A 21,070-nucleotide genomic window follows, 5' to 3' on the forward strand; every position below is an offset into this window, starting at 1 on the left:
AAAATGCTTAAAAATGTTCTTTCTTGCAAAAGTGAAGGAAAATTCCTGCATCCAGATTCGCACCAACATTAAATGGCTTCTCCCAACAAGTAACTGCTAAGAGACGAAAACAACCCAATTACAACACAGTAGTTTCACAGTTTCTATAAATTCAAAAATCTGGAGTCCAGGTTGTTTCTATAAAATGTGATTTATTAAACAGCATACCTGATAGCAATGTTACATAGAAACTGCATCATGATGCTTAAAGTGAAGACTGCAGATTACGGCATTCCTAGTAGAAAGCGTGACGCGGTTCTCTTGACTCCTTGAAGAACACACGGCGCCCCCCCCCCCCTCCGAGCTGAGCTGCTACTGGGTTCTCAGCTATGTGATGTACATGCTAACGACAGTGGGGAAACAAGACTGAACACCTGTGCTGGCTAATGTCACCACCACGCTGGACTATGGCAATAAAGTCCTCTCCCACATTCACTGGGCTGCTGGACAGATGCATGCAATTAAATGTTTGAGGACATTATACAGTGGGTACATTTTACAATTCAATTTGAACAGTCCACTTTTAATGTCGTCCTCTGTGCTGCATGAGGAGCGATGTGTTGGACACAGGCCTCGAACATCTAGTGAAGTAAAAGTAAGCGGAGTTCTCCACTGGTAACGTCAGCATGTTGCCTGACGTTGTCTGAATTCTCTTGTTCCAACATTTGTAATTCTCTTATAATACTTGTGTTGCCCCTGGTATGAGTGGATTCTGCCACACACTGGTGCTTTCACAAAATAAAATGTGCCAGTTCGCCTCTGTAGACCACCAGGAGAAAAGCTCGGTTTCGGGAAGATCTCATACTGTTGGTGTTTCTTCGGGAAGTATCTTGAAATGTGTCTCGGGGAGTGAACTATCGGACGGACGGACGGACGGAGGTAAAGTAAAGGTTGTAAAGTGTTTGTTCCCAGGAGTAAAGTTGGAGGTGGAAGTTACTTATTGATCACTTCCTCTTTCAGCTTGTCGGCCAGATGTTTTCTCTTCTGGAGCTTCTTCCTCTCCTCAGCAGATATCTCCTGTGTGAAAAGACCAGACAGAGAGGTTGACACCTTAACTGACAACACAATAACCACCAGCACGGCTTGAAACTAAGTGGTGAAGGGGAGAAGAAGCAGCGAGAAGGCTACTAGGATACAACACAGCACACGAGTACAAACTGGAAAAGTATATGACACGAGCCGGGATGGAAAACGTAGCTATGCCACACCTACCTAAAAGACTCGCTTTCATTTCAAGACCTTCATCAAACCCACTTTCCTTCTTAGAAGAGGCAATTTCAGTCAATGAAACCTCTTGGGGCTTAAATTGAACTTTTAAGCCAAGTCAAATGAGCACAGACTGCAAACAAATCCTTCTCCGTGTGTGAGAAGTGTTGATGGAGGACTTTAGGTCAGGTGTTGTGAGGACAAGGAACAAAAGGGAGAGGGAACCACACACACACACGACACTTCAGCCATGAGCGACTACACGACTACACGTGTTCACGTCCGGCAGAGGCAGCTGACGGATCACCTTCGGTCTGGAGGAGTTAGCAGAGGGCTGTGCAGGAGGAGGCGCAGGAAGAGGAGGGGCACAGGCCCCGTTCCTCTGGGACTGTCCCACTGCCTCCTGACAGGCCAGGCCCAGACAGAGGGAGGTGAAGAACAGGGATAAATAAATAAGTGAAAGAATAAAAGAGTCAGAAGGAAGAAGAAGAGAAATTAGGAGAAAAATGTCGGTTTAAGAAAACTGGGTGAAATCAACAATAGAATGAGAACTTAAAAGTTAAAAATTTAAATGACTACTTCACCTATGTAAATTGTTAGGTCCTCGCACAATCTCACCACATTGTGATAACTGACACACAACCGATAGCCAGTGTCAAATTAAATGTTAAAGCTACTAATAACATGGAAGAGCCCTCACACATACGATGGATAAGACGCTTGTGCAAAGTTTTTAGTTTGAAATGTCGTTATTTTGTTAGTTTTTATTTGCCGTGGACTCGCGTTGAGGAAATCGCATTTGTTTTCCTTTATCATCAAATGTCTACAGGAAAACAAAATCATACAAAATACATTGGCTTCATCTTGTTAAGGATAATTCCACACACTGTGTCAAAGAGAAAACCAATGAGCAGAGGATGAAAGGGAGTTAGGTAACATGTGGATTGTAGTGAAGGAGCGGGCTGTATGTACCGGGTTGGTGGTGGGTGCTGGGGTGGGAGCTGGTGGGGGGGGCTCCTCTGATGTGGTGGTCTGCTTGGTTTTCTGCTGCTCCTTCTTCAGCGCGTGCAGCTTGTCTCGCTGCTGACAAAGATATGCTGCCCTCTGCTGGAGCTCCTCCTGCTGTGACACTGACAACTCCTGCAGGAGAGAGAGAAGAAGTTCACCAGCAACTCGGAGCAGCCTCAAGCAAGCATGGTTAACTTTACTCAGTCAACTTCTTCCCAACTATTTTGTTACAATATAAACAGGTTTTTTTTGTAAGCTCCTTGTGGATGTATTACTTTAGAATAAATGTACGAAAGATAACAGCGATGAAGAAGGAGGAAATTAAGGATTTTGGGAACACTACAGGAGGAAACAGGGAACATTCTTCCTGTTCCGAGTCTGTGAACCATCAAACTCCGTTAAAGAGGAACTCTTGTTTTATGTAAGATGAGTTGCAAAGTGTTGCTTTAACCTGGAAAATCATTTAAGCAGTTTTTAGACATGTCCTGCTGAGGATCAAGATTAAGATTCCTTAATGGTCTCCGGACTATTGGTCTCTGGATTTTCTCTACAGTTTTAAACAAGTACAATGCAGGAAGTTAGCACCTTGTAGTTTGGCTTTCTGGAAGAAAATTGTACTTTCTTGATTCTTGTTGTTCTGGGTTTGTACCCTCATGGTTAAATGCACTTATTGTAAGTCGCTTTGGATAGAAGCATCAGCTGAGTGAAATGTAATGTAATGTAATAAAAGTTCTCTGCTCAGACACGTTCACAGCAGCTTGAAATTTTCCACAGGATTCAGGTGAGGGGGGGTGCAGCAGGCGGAGGCAGGATGTGACATGTCTCTAACTCGTATCACCGATTCTTGGTTGGTGTCTTCTTGTTGTGTGGCTCCTGTTCGTCATGTGGAGATATTTGTTTTCATTTAGTGTGGAAACACAGAATGACTGACAGGTTCCACGCTGCCCCTCCCAGATGGTGCAGCAGGCTCACAGACTCACAGTGAATGGCTTAGAGAAGCCCGCCTCCCTGTGCGCCTCCTCCAGAAACGTCTCAGCCGCAGCCTGGCTCCTGCTGCTCTGCTCCGTGGTCTGAGGAGCGCTGCTGGCCGACGGCTCGGCAGCCTTCACTGGAGCTCTCACCGCTGGAAGGACTCTGGACTCCACTCTGTTACTGCTACTATCTGAACACACGGGTTTAAATCACTTTGGTAACTTGTAACTCTCTCAGGTTGGTCAGTAAATGACAACACAGTTAAGATACCGTAATGCCTGTAACCCACACTTTCCTTCAGAGGTTAATGAGGTTTTGAAAACTATAATTTGAATTTAATCAGGGTTTTACCAAGATTAAAATCAAAGTAGTAAACCAGCTTAGTTAACTGCTTTTCTGAGTTACCTGGTGTGAGTTTGGACAAGGACCTGCCCTTAGCTGAACCTTTTTCTTCTCCACCTCCGGGGTCAGTTGTCTTCCTCTCCTCTTTTCTGACAGGGTTGACCTTGACCTGGACACAAGGACCCACAGGACTTACCACATGTTGCACCTATGACACAAACACTGCATTCAATTCAGGCCATTACTGCAAAATACTAATGCTGGAAAACAGAAACTGCAACATAATCTACAGTTATCAGGTGGTAGACCTCAAATTGACCTGATTCTCTGTCTGCTTCTGCTGGCAGCTGAGTCGAAAAGCAGTTTATGCTGAAATGATTCTTTGACCGCAAAGCTCTGATTAGTAATATATATATATGTGTATGTGTATCAATATCTCAAAGACTATTTCAGATTTGTAATAGCACGTCAGATCCATTATGTTCCAGTCACCGTGCAGCAAACATTTTTAATCCATTGGTGCAGCACGTGCAACCTAATTGACTGGCTTTAAAACTACAAAGCTACTACATGACCAACTTGCTACAGAGGCGATCAGACAGTTTCCACGTGTCCTCAGGATGCACCGATACCTTGGGTTTGAATTTTGAATTTGGTACCGATACAAAACAAGTATAAAAAGAAATTCATTTTCAACCCCCTTAATATATACTCAGTTTTACATTCATTGTGGAATGGTATCAATGCATCCTCAGACTGGGCAGAAAGCTGCTATGATCCGATCACTGATGGAACAGTTACCCGATTCAGTTCAGTGGCAGTGTTTCCGTTCACTAGTGGGGTGAGGTGACCGTTACTGCTGCTGCTGCCTCTGCTGCCACTGCTCCCCTCAGCTTTAGCCTTAGCATTAAATAAAGACCGCATTAGAGAAGGTGTCACATTATATGATTGATGATGGGACTTTAACGGGAAAAGGGAATGTCGGCAATAACCATTTTGCATTGGTGGCATCAGGCACGACACACAAAAAACACTCAAAGGTTTTGTGTGTTATGCAGAAGCACAGGGTTCACATGAGGTGCCGCAGTTTGGCTGCTCCACAGATCTTGATCTAATTTGCCGCAGGCAGCTCACGATGTCTTACCTTGACATTGGTGCGTTGCTGGCTGGGAGCAGAGGTGGTATTCTGGGCTCTGCCGCTCTCTGCCACCGGCCTATCAGAGCAGTCGCTGGAGGTGGAACCAACCTCCTCCTCGAACAGCTGCCTCCTGGACATTTGCTCTTCATACTCCTCTTTTGATTTTCTGAGATTAGGGCAGCGAGAAACATTCGTTTTTTTTCAACTTTACAGTTGTACCAGGGCTATGTGTAAATTAGCTCAAGCAAAGGATGAAACCGAAAAATTCCACAACAGAGCATTCAAAGGCCCCTTTAAACGGTTTCAGGGTATGTTTAATAAACTAGGTGTGATAATAGCCATGTAGATCAAATGTTAAGCAAGTTCCATTGTTGTGTTAACCTTTGTCCATTGGCTCAATGAACTAGATACTAGAATAAGACAAGAACGTCAGGGATTTCCTCAATGGGCAACACTCTGCCCGGCTTGCTCGCCCCAGGCACCACACACGAATCCTTTAATTGATTGATTTAACAGCTTTAATTGCCTTAGAGGTGATTTCCGAAAAGCATTTACCAGTCGGCACAGACAGAGGGAGAGAACAGGGAAAAGAGTGAGAAGAGGATGAGGTATCGTTTCCTTTTTCCAAGAAAAGCTGCACAGGATAAGCAAGACGTTATATGATGAAGTGTTTCATTAAACTGGTGATTAAGATTTACACCAACATGATGAACAATCTCATTGTCGATGGCTTTGTGGTTTGTCTCTTCAGAGGTGCTCACAATTATCCAGCAAGAAAAATATGTGACAAGTATTGTTGCATTTGAGCCTTTTCAGAAGCTGCTCCCTACCTGTGCTCTAAAATTACATTAAAGTGCAGAACAACTCTTCAAACCACTTGATTTCATGTCAGTAAAGAATGAAAATCAACTTGTAGACTTGTCCGTGATTCAGATCCACCACAGAAAACATGTACGAGTCTCATGGTGTGATGAAAGGTCAGTTGCACAAAAGTATAGCTTGTCAGAAAATGTATCTCAGAAAACAACAAACAAAAACAAAAAGAAAGTTTCTCTTTCTGAGCTGATTTTCAGATCAAACCCGTCTGGGTGTGAATGGGAGGAATGCAGTGCTAGTAAACAGCCAGGGTTCAGTGTTAAGACAAAGGGATAAAATTACTCTTTTCTCAGTTGCTTGTTTAGCGTCAGTCTCTCCAACCTAAATTAGCTGGACCCTAAGGAGCTTAACCCCATTACACTCAATGTGTTCTACTTGGTGAGGCTTCCACCAGCAAAATCCCATTAGAGAGCAGCGGCAGGAGCATCAAGGAAAGCTGTGCACATGCAGGCCATGGGTGCCTAAGGAAAATGAATCAGAGCAGTATGATGGAGAGATAACTAAGATCTTACAAAGTTCATAAAAGGTTTAGGATTAACAGATCTGACATTTTAAATAAACAATATCAATGACAGCGATCTGAAAGAACTGGTTCTATTGCTTCTAGGAATTGGGGTGTAAAGTTTAGGCCACACCAGAATAATGTTTGATTGTTGATGATGAGCCAATTCAACATTGCTGCCCACAACAGCACAAGTCCACAACTTCAGGGATGATGGCCTTTCCTTGATTCATCCTTTGAATCATGGTCAGAGAAGTCGAGTCAAAGAAGACTAGTCAGTAAAGTGTTTACAGAAAGTGTGTGTGTCTGCATGTGTGTGTCAGAGAGAGAGACAGAACGACAGAACGAGACCAAGCGGATCAGAGAGAGAGAGAACAAGTGACTTACCTGAGAACCTCTTGCAGGATTTTCATCTCTTGCTGCTGCAGCTCTGTCATCACGTCCACACCATCAGTCAGACACTCTGGGAGCTCCCCTACACACAACACAGACACACACATATTAATTGCAGCTACATCAGTCATGTTTTCCTGTTTGTGCGTGTGTTTGGATGTAAGTGTGTGAGCCTGCGTACCATTTCTCTCTTTAATGACCCTGAGGGCTTGAAGCTGGAGTTCCATATTCTTCTGAACCATCAGTGAGCGGAACATCTGGAAGTCGTCCGTGGCCAGAACTGGCTGGAAAACCGACTGAAGAAAGAAAACTACATGAGAGCATGAAACATCACTCTGCCCACAAGTTGAATAAATGGCATTATGATGCTTTGTGATCTTTTCCTTTTATAGGTCTATTTTCCTTTAATTTCATATACATATATAGGAATTGTATGAACAGTTGGACATGTTATATACTGAATAGAATAGTTCAATTTATCTCCACCACAGCTGTTAAGACACGTCTGATAGATAAGAGGGACAGGGTGACCAGTGGAGGACTTCAATAATCACTATGATCAGCTGGTGTCTTGGGCTCTCATTGGTTATGTGAGGTCATGTTTAGGGTTAAGTACCAAATAGAATCGTGCATGTGACATGTTTTTACTAAATGGGATCTTTGAAAATGTATGTTCCTTTTGATGTATCAAGCTTCAATGGATGACTGAGCTTAAGACATCTGAGGTTCTCCTGCTAAATTTCCTTGAAGTATAATGGGTAGTGAGGTGAGGACCACATCGAAAAATCGAAGTATTCCACTTCCTTCCCTCAGTCATGTTTTCAAGTCTAGATGCAACTTAAAAAAGCAAATAAAACTAAAGCTCTGTTTACTTAGAAATTAAGCTTGTGCATGAGTTAATCTAGAAGTTTTTTTCCTGCTTTACAGACTTAAACTTTTGATATCATTTTTAACTAATGACATCAAAGTATCCTGATTTTAATGAAATCCAAATCTCCAGTTCTCCTGGTCTGGTAAAGCCACATCACACGTTTTGATAGGTTCAGAGAATAAATCTGAGGATTGTACATTTTTTAGGACAAAAGGTGGTGACACCATCACTTTATCTTAGTAACTCAAACTAGCTAATGGCTGGATGGATGAGCAAAATACACATCTGCCTTGAAGGAGGAGACAGAAACCAGTTAGGTTTGGCACCAGGAAAAATCTGCATCACTGGGGCTGTGTGAGAATGACCCAGCCTTGACTCTTCATTCAGAGTAAGTGGCAGGCGGACAGTCGAGTGCAAACGGGATACCTGTAGTGTTTGGGACTTGGCAAAAGGAGAAGAGCAGGCATCCAGGAACTGCTGCTCGTTGATGCCAACCTCCTCCATGTAATTCTCCAACAGCTTCTCCACCTGCAAATACAGAGCAGCTGATATTATCCCTTCGTGACTGAAAACAGCACATGAGTGATGCATGAGTTAAAAATCAAACGACTTGAACTCACCAGCTTCTTATACTGCTGATGGATTTCTGTGTATGATAACTTGTTTTCATCTTCGTCATCAAAAACTGAGAAATGAAGAACATCCAAATGTTAGAAGTTCATTATTGAGCCTGAACTCATGGTGAGACATTTGAAAAAACATGACACACAAGTTAATTTGTTTGATTTTCTTTTTGTCACGAAACAACACATACGTAACACAACTTCTTGTACAAAACTTTCAATCATAAGAAAGTGTTCACATATGACAGTAATTAAACAGTTTAAATGACATAATATGTTTATACTTGTTTCAGACATTATCTCCACTTGTTCATGTGTAATAGTTTGTTATGTGTCGTATTTCCAAGGACTTATAATTGTCTTATCTCTTTATATCAACAAGATATTAACTCTCAACATAACTTCAGTTCGGACGACTTTACCAAGCTGTTGTCTTTTATCTGAACTCACATAATAAACACAGTAGATCAGGACAACACACAGAAGATTATGTTATAAATAAATAAATAAATAAATAAAAGGATGGAGTCAACACATCACGCATCATTCACAAGGGAAGTGCAGTAGAGAGTCGATTTTAGCACACAGAGCTAAACGAGTGTTTATCACTGAATCTGTTAAAGTGCTATTTCCACAGTTTGGTGGCTAATGTTTCGACCTAGCTTGTAATCTTCTTGTGCTGTGACAGGACTGTTTCACACCCTGGGAGCTTCGTGGCTGCAAAACCGACACTAATGAACCGGAAATCACACCCACTGACATTTAAATGATCGATTAATAACCAGCTTCTGAATTATTAGATATCTAACACATGTAAATACGTCGCAGTCACAAGTTAGCGTTAGCTTAGCCACCTTGCTAACCTGGTTTAGCCCGTGAGGCTGGTGAGAACATGGCGAGTGGAGGAGTTTGTTTACCTGTGCATCTGTTCTCCATGAAGTTCGTGACGGGCACGACCCACTCGGGGCTGCCCAGGTAGCCCACGATGCTCTCCACGACCCAGTCCCAGTCCTCCTCCGCCATGGTGCTGGCCGCTGGGAGCACTGGGAGGCGGTAGCAGCGTTAGCAGCTGCGGGGGTTCGGGTCCAGATCCTCCGCTACAGCTCGAACACACACGGGCCCGGACACGAGGGTCTGTGGTGCTTCATGAACCAGGCTCCATGCCTCCTTGTTTCCTCGTCTCCTCGCCTCCTCCCTCCTCCCTCTTCTCTCCTAGCGGAAGATCTGCGAACTCATCAGTTTGCAGGAGAGAGTGGTGACGCCTAATCGGTTGCCAGGGCGACGGTTGCGTCAGTACGCTGCTGCCTGAGTCCAGAAAGGAAACTGATCATATAATATAACATAACATAATATATAATCATATTATATTATATTTTATTATATTATATTATATTATATTATATTATATTATATTATATTATATTATATTATATTATATTATATTATATTATATTATATTATATTAATATTATATTATATTATATTATAGAATAGAATAGAGCATAACATCACATCACATCACATAACATAACATAACACAACATGACACAACATATCATTAGAAAACATAACACAACATATCATAACATATCATAACAAAACATAACACAACATATCATAACATATCATAACAAAACATAACACAACATATCATAACATATCATAACAAAACATTACATAACATAACAACTGTTTGTAATCTGCCTGAACTCCTCTTGACTCAATGCAAACATGCATCAGTCACTTCATGAAGTCATTTCATCTGTAAAAAGAAATGCATGGCTTCCAAACCAAAAATATAACTAGTAGAACACCCCCAATTGTGCAGCCACTCATGTGTTAATCAACTTAATAACCATGTTCTGATTCATGATAAGTGAGATGAGTGTTTCTAACCCTTATTTTATTTTGCATGTGTTATTAAGAAACTTAGTCAACTTTTTGGTCGAGCAGTTGCGCCCGGCGGGTGGTCCCTGGGGGACACTTCCGCCCTCACCTGGCTGGATGGAGCCTGTGGGGACACTTCCGCCCTCACCTGGCTGGATGGAGCCTGTAGGGACACTTCCGCCCTCACCTGGCTGGATGGAGCCTGTGGGGACACTTCCGCCCTCACCTGGCTGGATGGAGCCTGTAGGGACACTTCCGCCCTCACCTGGCTGGATGGAGCCTGTGGGGACACTTCCGCCCTCACCTAGTTGGATGGAGCCTGTGGGGACACTTCCGCCCTCACCTGGAAGGATGAAGCCTGTGGCCAACCCTGGAACCTGAAACATAAGAAATCACTTAAAAGTAACTGCTTTGTTAAACTTTCCTACATTTTCTTTATTTACTTCTTCCCTCCTTCTCTTTATCTCCTCAATCAGTTTGGAGAGGCACAGACAGTTCAGTAGAAACAGTTATAACAGTATCAAATAACCCTAAAGATGTCATCTGTCACTCAGTGGCTGCAGCTTTGATAGATTGACTGTGAACACCGTCAGGTATGAATATTACTGTTTTTTATTAATTATTTTGTATAAAATCAGCCAACATGTTCCTGCAGTAACATGGATACCTGCCCCGAGGCCTGACCACTCAGCCTATTGGCCCCCAGACTGACAGCCACAATGTAGTACTGCACTCAGGATTAACTTCTGAGGTAAGCCACTTCACTTTAATCAACATCCTTTGTGTTAATCAATGTTAGTCAGCGCACACAAAAAACAAACACAATCACACACACACAAAAACACAGAAAATCTAAAAGCCAAGATTCCTTATTTTTTATTAAGAGTAAAAATGTAGGGATCAGATAATTCAGTAGTGTGCATTAACAAGGATGTTCAATAAATATACATTCCGTCTGTATTTTTAAAGGTATATAAGATTCCATAATATCATCATCTCTAGAAAGGCTCATAGCTACTGTGCACTGTTCATAAAGGCAGGGCATGCAAGCAACAGTCATGCCGAAGAAGATTCAACAGAATAAAGGTAGGTGACATTAAAAGCATTAACAGTGAGCATCGTCCAGTTTAAATATGCAGCTGTCTCCATCCCGTCGACTTAGACATATCTGCCGTCTCACTGGAGGGAAATACAGACATCAGTGCCAGCAGGTCACACAAAAACATCCACCTCAGTTTTCTTGAATCAAATTCTAAACCATTGCTGATTTCAAACCTTGACATCTCTGTTCTCTGTTTCCAGAGCGACAGTAGCTCTACATTGGAAACAAGTCATTAAAGGTTAAGTCCTGGTCCATGCAAACTATAAAACAGTCACTGTTTATAAAGATCAACGTAGTTTTTAAAGAAATAAACAAGACCTGGGTACAGGCGTATTAGCAGCATTCATGCCTCCACATGATTATAATATATAATAGCAGCATTAAGTAGAGAATCAAACTACAGACAAGCTGTCAGTTCACAAGCAGTACAGCGTGGAGACGTGGTGCTTCACAAGAAAGTATGTGGATGTTGTCATTGAGATAACGATCTTCACGTTTGACTCATGAATGGACTTTTACAAATGACTTGTGGTTGTATTTGCTGTACATCAGCTTTAGTGTGGATCACTTTCTGGATGGATTCATGGTTGTGTCTCAAGAAATTACTAAAGCAGCAAATAAAGTGAAATTAAATTTGTTTGCATGTTATAATTGAACATTTAATAGTTGTTACTATGTTATATGATTATACTTTCGTGTTTTGTATATTATCTTCACATCTTATCTCTTGAAATCAACAAAATAGGAACTCTCAATATAGTATAACATTCCCACGCTTCTGCCTTTTATATAAACTGACACAAACAGTAGTTGCAAACCAACACTTGAACTTAATCAAGGCTTATTTTGAAAAACTTGTCATATTATTTGAGAAAAGTTGATTTCTCTTGACGTCCTCTAGATGGCAGAACTTGTCCATCGCGACCAGATTCTAGCTGTGTTTTTTTTACTGTGACTGTGATTCAGCTGCTTGTCTGTACATATATGTATAGGGAAGATAATACTTCTGGACTGAGTCTTTATAGAGGCTTACATTTGACAGGTGTGTACTGTAGTGGCTGGTACATAGGGTGCAAACATTTTTTTGGAAACACTAAAAACAAAAAATCAGGTGTATAATGTAAGGTCTGCAACAGATCATTGTATCCATTATAATTTAGGTGTATATACATTTTTTGATTTATCTATTAATTAATCGGTATGTAAAATATCAGAAAACAATAATAATATTAGAAAGGCTGTAACCTGTGATATCTTTTTGCATTTTAGACTAAAATCATCAGAGTAGTTCCAAATTAATTCAATGTTAATTAACAAATCCATTGTTTCCGCTCAGTATTATTCGACAACAATGACTGTCAGATTACCACGAAGCCTGCTTTACATTCTGATTGGGATATCTTCAGTTTGCCAGCAGAATAAAATTATTTAATTCACCCAGTTAATTAGTGATAACACCCGTGCCCGGTGTTGATTAAACTCACCATGCAGCCCTCTCTGTTAATGTTTCCTTGATTAATGGCTTTGGAAATTAAACAATGCTTCAACCTTATAAACCCACAAAGTATATTTGAGTGTGTAAAGGTCTTAAACTGACATGCAGCCATTCCAAAAATGCAAATGAAAGTTGCCACAAGCTTAAATGACCTGCTCTTTACTAACGATACTGTATATTTAGCTCTGACTTAAAGGTAATATATATTCAGCCACAGGGATGACATTACAGGCCACTGTGTCCTTGAGGTTAAACTGTCAAGCTCTTTTAAAAATTCATCGTATTGATTTGGATGAGAGCAGAGACCCTCTGGCCCCTTCTTCAAACAACTCCTTTAGTATTTGTTCAACAAGTCACAACATTTCATTGGAAAGGAAACGATAGATATGCATTCAATTTCTCAACTTTTCCTCGGATTTGTACATGGAACAATAATGATTTTCTCTAAGGACCTTTTTCAGATCAATAACTCCTCTTCCTCCTAGAAAAAATATTGTAATGAAGGCTGTAATCTTCCAATGGCCATAAGACGTGTGTTGTTAACACAGCAGAATAGGTGCATCATCTAATTCAATTATGACCTCAAGAAAATAAAAGAGTTTAATATCCACCACCCTGCAGGGGAGAGATATATGATCCTCTGGGTCTGTACAGGGTTTAGTGTTTGTGGTACTAAAGCTCCAGTGTGTCTGTGGATCCGGTTAGTTTTGATGTCACGTTGTAATTTAGGGAGTGAACTTAAGTTTTTTAATGTGTGAAACTGCCTGCAACAAAGATTCTTGTTTCAATCAGCCTAGAACGAACTTTTATATTAAATGGTCCATTGTTCACCGCCATGTTTGTTCCTATTCCTGAAGGCAACCATTGGTTTTTCAGCAAGCTCGCCAGGGGATAATGAGGCAAGAAGAAATCATTTGGTCGTAATCTGCATTTTCCTCTGCTGTGTGCCTCTAAATTCTACACATGGGGAACGTGACTTGATCAATACCTTTAGAGCTTAGCACAAAAAATTAGCTGCAACACTAATGGCAATGTTCATTTCAGTAGTAATTGTAAAAAACTGATATTGGCGAAACTGTGGAGATGCTTAAAAATCATGTTAATAAATATAACTTTTTAATAAGTTTTTTATACCTAATAGTTCATCATGTTTAACAGAGAATTCAGTTTGTCTTCTTGTGTCCAGTGACACAAATTAATAAACTGATTAGCGGTGGTTCTTGAGGTTGTCAATGATTTACTCCAGGCCAAAGTATCTACTCTCAGTCTATATAGTCTATATCTGAGATCCACAGCATGAAAAGCTGTGTGGTAAATCTCCCGCAAAGTTGTATCTTGAATGCTACCTTCAGCTCTTGTAGCTACATGTCCTCAAATGCCTCCCACCTCTGCACAGAAATGCAGTTACCTTTCCCCCTTTTAAAGGGTGATCAATGGTGACGGCCATGAACAGGTTAAGTCACATACAATAAGTATTATCACAATTCTCCTTTGCTCATGAAGAAAAAAACTTCAAATAAGTAGCACGGTCATTACAGTGTCTTCATCATCGTTTCTTCCTCACCAAAGTTTTGGTTTCATTCTTTAAGATTCAAAAGTGCCCGAGTTCTTCCACGTAAATCAAGTCCCGCAAACCAGATATTAATTCAATCTTCTTTTTTCAGTGTCCTACAAAATGGCAATAATAAAATGCTACAAAGACCCAGTGATGTAAGTCCACTGTCACTGGGAAAGAGCCGTCCTCTAGACATTCAGTGAAGAGGAATCCATCTCTGTGGTCACAGGGATCTGTTGGTCGTCTCTCTGCTGCCGCTGCTCTCCGCTGACTGACTGGGCGGAGCCATTGCATTGTCTTGGTAACCAACTTTGTTTTGTAGCTGACTGTTGTCAAGGTTACTGATTTTAACCTGTACTGTCTCGTGATAAATGTCTATGATTGGCACGAGTCCATCTGCAAAGCCTTGGTGATTCATTTTGTCATCGCGTTGCCTCGTTTTCACCAGCGTGTGCCCATCGTCTTTGTGACTGTTTCTCATTGGTGCAGGTGCGGTTTCGTGTTGGCCTGTTCTGATTGGCATCGGCCCGTTGTCCATGTGGCCGTCTTTCACTGGCACCAGCCTGTTGATCTGGTGCTTGATGCAAACGGGGATCTTGTTGGCCTGCAGGGAGCGGGTGTGACGTGAAAACCAGTCCCTGTCGAACGCCGCCCGCAGCTGCTCCACCACCGTGGAGTTCCTGTCCTCGACGCCCTCCGGCTGGCTGATCACCAGGCCGGCTCCTGCATTGAAGGTGAACTCATGCCCCACCCAGTCAAGGTTACCTGTCAGGAAACAAATTAGTCACAACGGTTTTATGAAGACACAATTAATATATCTTGCCCCCAAATAATAAAAATCAGGCTGTGAGTCAATAGACCATTCTGCCCTATGAAGAAAAATCAATTCCTTTCTAAGAGTTTGATGGAAAGATCGATAGAACTGGAGCTGGAACCATGAGTTGATGAACTTAACTTAACATTAAGACTGGAAGCAAAGAGAAACAGTTCATTAATATACTTTACAGCCCCCTTACTACATATATATTTACATATCTTACAATATTTATTCCGGAAAAGTTCCCTGTCTGTCTGTAGCTCGTATATCTCGAGAGCTGTTCATCTTCTCGGCTTCACAAGTGACGTGTGTTGTTAAAGGGCCAAGGAAGTGAAGTGATGAGTCCGGTGCTATTTAGACACGTGGAATGTTTTACATCAATAAACTTTGAATGAAGAGGTGACCGGTGCTCTGTAGTATAGGCGACTGGGATTGGGACAAGCCAACAGCCCGTTGCAAACAGACAGGTTCAGAACAGCCACTGCACTGGAACAGATATGAATTAACTTAACCTTAAGTACTGGCAGAGTAAGCAATACAGAAAATAAACACATTTGAGGTGCTGGTATTTGTTTTACTTGGGTGAGAGTTACAAGCTGTTTCCACCTGCCCCCAGTAATGCTGAGCTAGGCTAATTTCCTCTGAACAGGGAAATCAGTGTGGTATCAACCTCATCTAATTTCCCCTGAACAAACAATATTACCTCCCAAAATGCAGAGCTGCTCCTTCTAGCCGACTGAAAATTAGATCTGCATGAGGTGAGAGGGGACATGGTATTAAAATCTAGAGGATGAGCTCACCTAAATAAATGGCTCTGTCTGTCACCATAAACCTGTTATGGTTTATTCCCTGGAGGCTGCCATCCCTCTGCACTCTGGGGTTGAAGTACTTCTACACACACAGACACACACATAAAAACACACACACAGGTATACACGCACAGGCATACAGTTGGTCGGTGAGCGCTGATGAAGTGTATCTTCGGAGCTGTAAATAGTACATAGCGGCCTTGTACTCACAGCTTCCAGGGAGCAGTTGTCCTGCTCCATGCACAGACTCCTCAGGGACCAGATAAAGTTGAAAGTAAGTGGTTGAGTCTTTTCCCAGCAACTTATCAGCAGACGCACCCTCACCTTCCTCAGGATCAGAGCCTCCCGAATTAGGCCATCGATACGAGACCAGTACCTTGGCACAGACACACACAGACACACACAACTGTAGGCACATAGCCAGAAGGCATACAAGGAATTTAATCGCTTGAATCAAAGCAAGGCAGTCAAGCTTTGGATGATCGACGGCAGTCAAATCAACCCAAAGGAAGCAGCTCGTGCAGCGGCAGAGGGTCTAACTTGTGGGCGTTGCTGCTGACCAGGGGCAGGTAGTCAATGATGGAGATGTATATGAAATGGCGAGCGTCTTGGATGATCCAGGAAATGGCTTCCAGGTCGTTGCTACGATCTTTAGGGATGAAAACATCTGGAGAGCTCTGTCAAGAAAAAGAGCAAGAGGAAAGACAGTAGTGAAGTTGCTTATCTTATTAGTTATGATAATAGCTAATGATCATTCTTTATAAAGGACCACAAGGATTTAATTGTCTTCCACTGTTTTACACGTTTTTGTCTAAGTGAAGCCTCCATGTTTAACTGTACGTGTGTTTTTGTATCGGTATTAATCCTGCGCCAATGGACGGCACAATCAAATCAGCGGTTGTACGCTGCGGGTTCGATGACTTCACCATCGCTCATCTCCAGGAAGCAGATGTTGCTGACAGACTGCGTCCTGCAGAGGCGCTGCGTGTGAATAATGTTCTCTCCCAAGGCGTTGTCGCCTCCACTTGATGTGACTGCTGCACTTCAGTGTGTTACACAGTCACGCGAGATGAAAACAAAAATGAATTCATTTTTCAACCTTTGTGGATATCTTAGAGAATAATTCAGGAATGATTTTTTTTAAATATCTTTATATTGGACTGATCTATGAGTGTGCACAATTGGGTACAACTTGATTGCATTTAAGGGGACTGGTGGACCTTGGTGGAGGTATCTGCTCTACTGAGTGCCATTCTAGTCTTTAAAAATGTTTTAATAGTGATAGTGAATGATATCTCTTTTAGAAAGTGATAGTGTTTGTCCTGGATTCATGAATAACACAACCTAATGTTATGACTCACAGAGATGAAGGCCTGAGCCTTGGTGCTGTTGAGAGTGAAGTCCAGTGGAGCGTTCTTGTTGTAGAGGGCAAAGAGACGCTTGGACCAGAAGGACGGGATGAAGTCTCTGTATTGGAGTCCCCAGTAGAGACTGAACACTCTGTGGAGGTCCAGAGCCAGACAGCTGCAGTCGTACACCAGCACTCCAAGCTCTTTCCTCTGGAGAGCAAGACAAATTGTGTTAGATCCCCATCAGCACAGACACGACCAGCAGTCACATGATCTAAATCTCCTGAACACGGTCACCATTACTTTCACCATCATCGGCAAAAATGCTTTCCATCACCTCCATCAACATTCCCATTAGATTTCCTTTCACAGGTGTCTACACCTTTCTGCTGTTTTTTTACTTAAAGACACCCATTCACCTACATACACACAATAAATGCCTTCTTATGTTAAGTCCATGTTCTCCCATCCAATTATCCCTGCGCCAGCTATGAGTGACAAGACAAAGCCCTGGTTCTTCTCTCTGTTCTAATTTTTCTGTCTTTTCCCTCAGCAGCGTTTTCTTCTCATTCTCTCATTCACTCCCATTCCTCGCTATGAGCAATTGTCCCCAATTGAGTTTAAATCCCATTTACTTCAATCAAATTTAATACAACCTACTTTATCTCCCTCAAAACAGACCAACACGCACATGAAATAGACCAAAGATTCTCTCCTTAATGTGACTTTTCACAGACTGATGGGAATAAGGAAAACTTCAATCATGGATGTTCTGATTGTCCAGCTGCCTAAAACACATACCTATAACGTGGATATAATTGGATTCTGACTTGAGAGGCAGAAATACTGAATTGTGAAATGTATAACTTTACATGTAAAAAAGTTATTCTCGAATTACTACTTTTAGTTGTACAGAATAAAACACTCCAGGTCCAAATATGTAATGTTGGCCTCATTGAGCCTCCCTGCAATTCATCTTCCTAAGCCAGGGCCTCTGGTATCTGTGGGTGTCTGAAGATGGATGGAGCTGCATTTTAATGAACCCATGATTCCCACCTTTTAAGAGGGAGATGAAAGAATGGCCACTCTCTATTTTGGGATGCCACCACCTTGCATGCCCTGACTTAAATCCCTATACAAAATGAGAACACGTGTTTTATATTAAGATTTACGTTGGTAACAATTTTTTCTAAATGTGTGTGTCAGTGCAGTTTACAATATATAACTGTTATTCCACAAATTTCTGAATATGTTTAGTTAAATTAAATCTGCACTTCACTATGTAGTGTGTATTTCTGTATATAGTGAGGTTGACTTGGATACAGTGGCTAGGGATCTCCAGTCCATGCTTGCACTCCCGATGTAGAAGTGTCTCCTGTCGACCACCCAGAACGAGGAGAGGAGGTGACCTTTGGTCAGCGCTGTCATGTTCACGTAGTGGACCTCAGCATCTGGACACGAGAGAGAGAGAGAGAAGCAGAGATGAGCAAGAAAAGCAAAGACAGAGGCTAAAATACATGAGAGACTAGGAGAGGACTACAAAGGTCAGACAGACAGAAAGACAGTTGAAAAGAGAGATGCAGAGAGAGTGAAAGGACAGAGAGAGAGACAGAGAGAGAGACAGAGAGAGGACAGTCACTAACCCAACAGACGGAGCTGAGCTGCAGTGTGTTTGAAAACAAACAGACACACAGAATGTATAATAGAGTGAGAGAGGGGCACTGACTGTGTCTGGCGAGCGTCTTGAGCTCGGCCGAGTCGATCATCCCGCTGGAGATCTTAAGCTGGACTCCTTTTGCTTTGAGCCCCTGAAGCCTGGACAGCAGAGCCCGGCCCTGATGGAAACACATCGCCGCTGTCACTTCAGATTCACGCTGTTGTTGTGATGGACATTGTAAGTCAGAGCGCTGGTCGTCTGTTTATCAAAGTTTATTAATAATGAATGTGTCACATCAATGCTGCACGTCCCTGGGCTCTTAACAATACATCAACGGTTCTCAAGCTATTCAAACCACTTTGAGACTTGCAGTGCACTTTCCTGATACAAGAGCATCCCCACCTCGTCTAAACTTTGCCTTTCCAGTAAAGGCAATACTATATTACATTTTCTGGTCCAGTCTCCCTCTCGATGAAATGTTTTTTTATTTGGCAACTGTTAGTGGAGAGATTGCTGGAGGCTGATAGACCATTAGCCCTTCTCTGCTCTGAGGCCTCTGAAGGAGCCATTACGTTCCAATCCAGAGCCTCAGGCTTTCATTAGCCCTGACATTCTCCATTTCTTAAAACAGAAGCAGTGTGTGTGTGCATGTGTGTGTGTGTGTGTGTGTGTGTGTGTGTGTGTGTGTGTGTGTGTGTGTGTGTGTGTGTGTTTGTGTGTGTGTGTGTGTGTGTGTACAAAGCCTGGTCAAACCCTCCAGGCAACTTCCAATAACGCACATCCAAAATGAATAGTTTGCTTCAATCAGCCTGAAAATAGTCCAGACTGGCGATACCATTTTAAAAGGGCAGTTGCTCATTTCCCTCCGTGTGGTTTATTTGCCGCCTTTCACATAGATCAATTCTTTGTTACTCTGACATTATCCTGTGTCTTGGTTGGAGCAGAAAAACATCTTGTAGTTGAATGACCTTTCAAAATATGGCCAATTAAATGATGGTACCTGTTTAACATCCTCACTGATAATCAAATCAAATATCTATTACTTTTCTGTCACATTATCCGTGTTGAAATGTGACTGTACTCGAAAAACAGCTCAGAGATAGTTGAGTTACATTTCATGAATATCCCCAGTCCACTAATTTATACTCCTACTTAACTACAAAGGGCAGCAATGTAAATATTCAATAGCTTCTCAGAGCTTAACATCAGCACAACAACAAACAAAAGCTCTGAGCTCACATCTGACAAACCTCGACACTCACGACTCAGACATGTTTGCTTTTCATACTGACTGAAATAACCACGGATGAGCTGTGGGGACGCTTCAGAAAAAAGTCTCAAACACAACAACAATATCATAACATCATTAATAACATCTGTGATGTTGCAGTCATGCATAAATATAGATTAATGTCCATGAAACTGATTCCCTGTTGCATTGTGGGAAGTTTTGACATTTTGTCTTGACCACAAGAACAATAGCAGCTCAGTAAAATGATTGAGTGACTGGCTGACTTGAGATATGCTAACTTGTGCATTACATGTCATAGCAAAATTTAACACGTTTCCAGCAGTTCCACAATATTAAATGTACAGTAGTTAATACTATATATTCACCAAAGTCAAATACTTCATAGGCTGCTTAGCATAATTACCAATCTAATGCTGTCTTATGATAGGCCATAAGTAATGATTATGTATAAAATATTAGTAGTATTAGCAATATAATCTAAGCCACAACTGTTGATCATGTAGAGGAAGCAAAGTCATACATAGAGGGAGGAGAGGAAACAGTAAAAAAAAGTTACAGCATTTATCGTGTCTGTCAGCTTCCTCTGGTTTTACCTGTCTGGCCGCCGGCTGGAAGCTGGATTCATAATCGGAGGAATTGAGGAGCCACAGCGGCGAGACGATCTCCACGACCCTGATGGCACGGTCCAATAAACTGTACAGGCCCACCGAGAGGGGGACGTGGGCTGTACCATTGTCAGGGAAGGAGATGTCTTCTGGGATGTTCTCAACTAGCACGACTCTGCGGAAAATAATGAGAGAAAAACTATTAAAGAAGATGAGAGGGAAAACATATTTACATGATGGTTACATGAAAAAGATGCAAAAAGACAAAAAGCATCATTAGGAGAGGCCACAGAGGCTTGTTAGTGGAAGAGTGCTGAAGAAATGAATGTGAGGTTCATGGTCTGTCACAAAGCAATTATCTGTTTGCAGTAGAGCAGAATTACTAGGAGCTCGAGTGTTAATGGTGATATACGAATCAGCTAAAAAAAACTTTCCTACTCTGTCTCTGGATCATTATTTTAATGAGAGAAATCCAGAGTTCCACAGCGCCGTGCCCCTTAGCGTTATTAAAGTCTCGCACACGTTGCCGGTGGCGAAGCCTGAGAAGACGTGAAGGTTGATGTTCAGAGATG

At 41.9% G+C, this 21,070-nt stretch overlaps 2 protein-coding genes across 4 annotated transcripts in view; both read right to left on the reverse strand.

Moving 5' to 3' along the window:
• Nucleotides 1-187: 187 nt before the first annotated feature.
• cfap36 (cilia and flagella associated protein 36) lies at nt 188-9,188 on the reverse strand. Of its 3 annotated transcripts, XM_061087340.1 has the most exons (11): nt 8,888-9,188; nt 7,968-8,032; nt 7,774-7,875; nt 6,658-6,772; nt 6,471-6,558; nt 4,712-4,871; nt 4,369-4,467; nt 3,631-3,736; nt 3,234-3,415; nt 2,218-2,385; nt 188-1,056 (listed from the first exon to the last, which is right to left on the reverse strand). In XM_061087340.1, the coding sequence occupies exons 1-11, from the start codon at nt 8,991-8,993 to the stop codon at nt 973-975; spliced, it is 1,275 nt and encodes a 424-aa protein (XP_060943323.1). In that variant the 5' UTR covers nt 8,994-9,188; the 3' UTR covers nt 188-972. The 3 variants fall into 3 exon arrangements, with proteins under 3 accessions (XP_060943323.1, XP_060943325.1, XP_060943324.1); XM_061087342.1 differs by lacking the exon at nt 4,369-4,467; XM_061087341.1 differs by lacking the exon at nt 4,369-4,467 and having other exon boundaries at nt 3,631-3,775.
• A 1,522-nt stretch (nt 9,189-10,710) lies between these two features.
• The window catches only part of LOC133020885 (inactive phospholipase D5-like), a 36,157-nt gene continuing 25,797 nt past the window's right edge, over nt 10,711-21,070 (reverse strand). The window contains exons 3-10 of the mRNA XM_061087625.1: nt 20,487-20,673; nt 18,711-18,819; nt 18,308-18,435; nt 16,997-17,194; nt 16,176-16,312; nt 15,846-16,011; nt 15,627-15,717; nt 10,711-14,774 (exon numbers count right to left, since the gene is read on the reverse strand). Coding sequence (XP_060943608.1) covers nt 14,233-14,774; nt 15,627-15,717; nt 15,846-16,011; nt 16,176-16,312; nt 16,997-17,194; nt 18,308-18,435; nt 18,711-18,819; nt 20,487-20,673 — 1,558 coding nt within the window. The 3' untranslated portion in view covers nt 10,711-14,232. The remainder of the gene's footprint in view (nt 14,775-15,626; nt 15,718-15,845; nt 16,012-16,175; nt 16,313-16,996; nt 17,195-18,307; nt 18,436-18,710; nt 18,820-20,486; nt 20,674-21,070) is intronic.

This window comes from Limanda limanda, chromosome 15 (genome assembly GCF_963576545.1).
Source record: "Limanda limanda chromosome 15, fLimLim1.1, whole genome shotgun sequence".
In the NCBI taxonomy this organism is placed as follows: Eukaryota; Metazoa; Chordata; class Actinopteri; order Pleuronectiformes; family Pleuronectidae; genus Limanda; species Limanda limanda.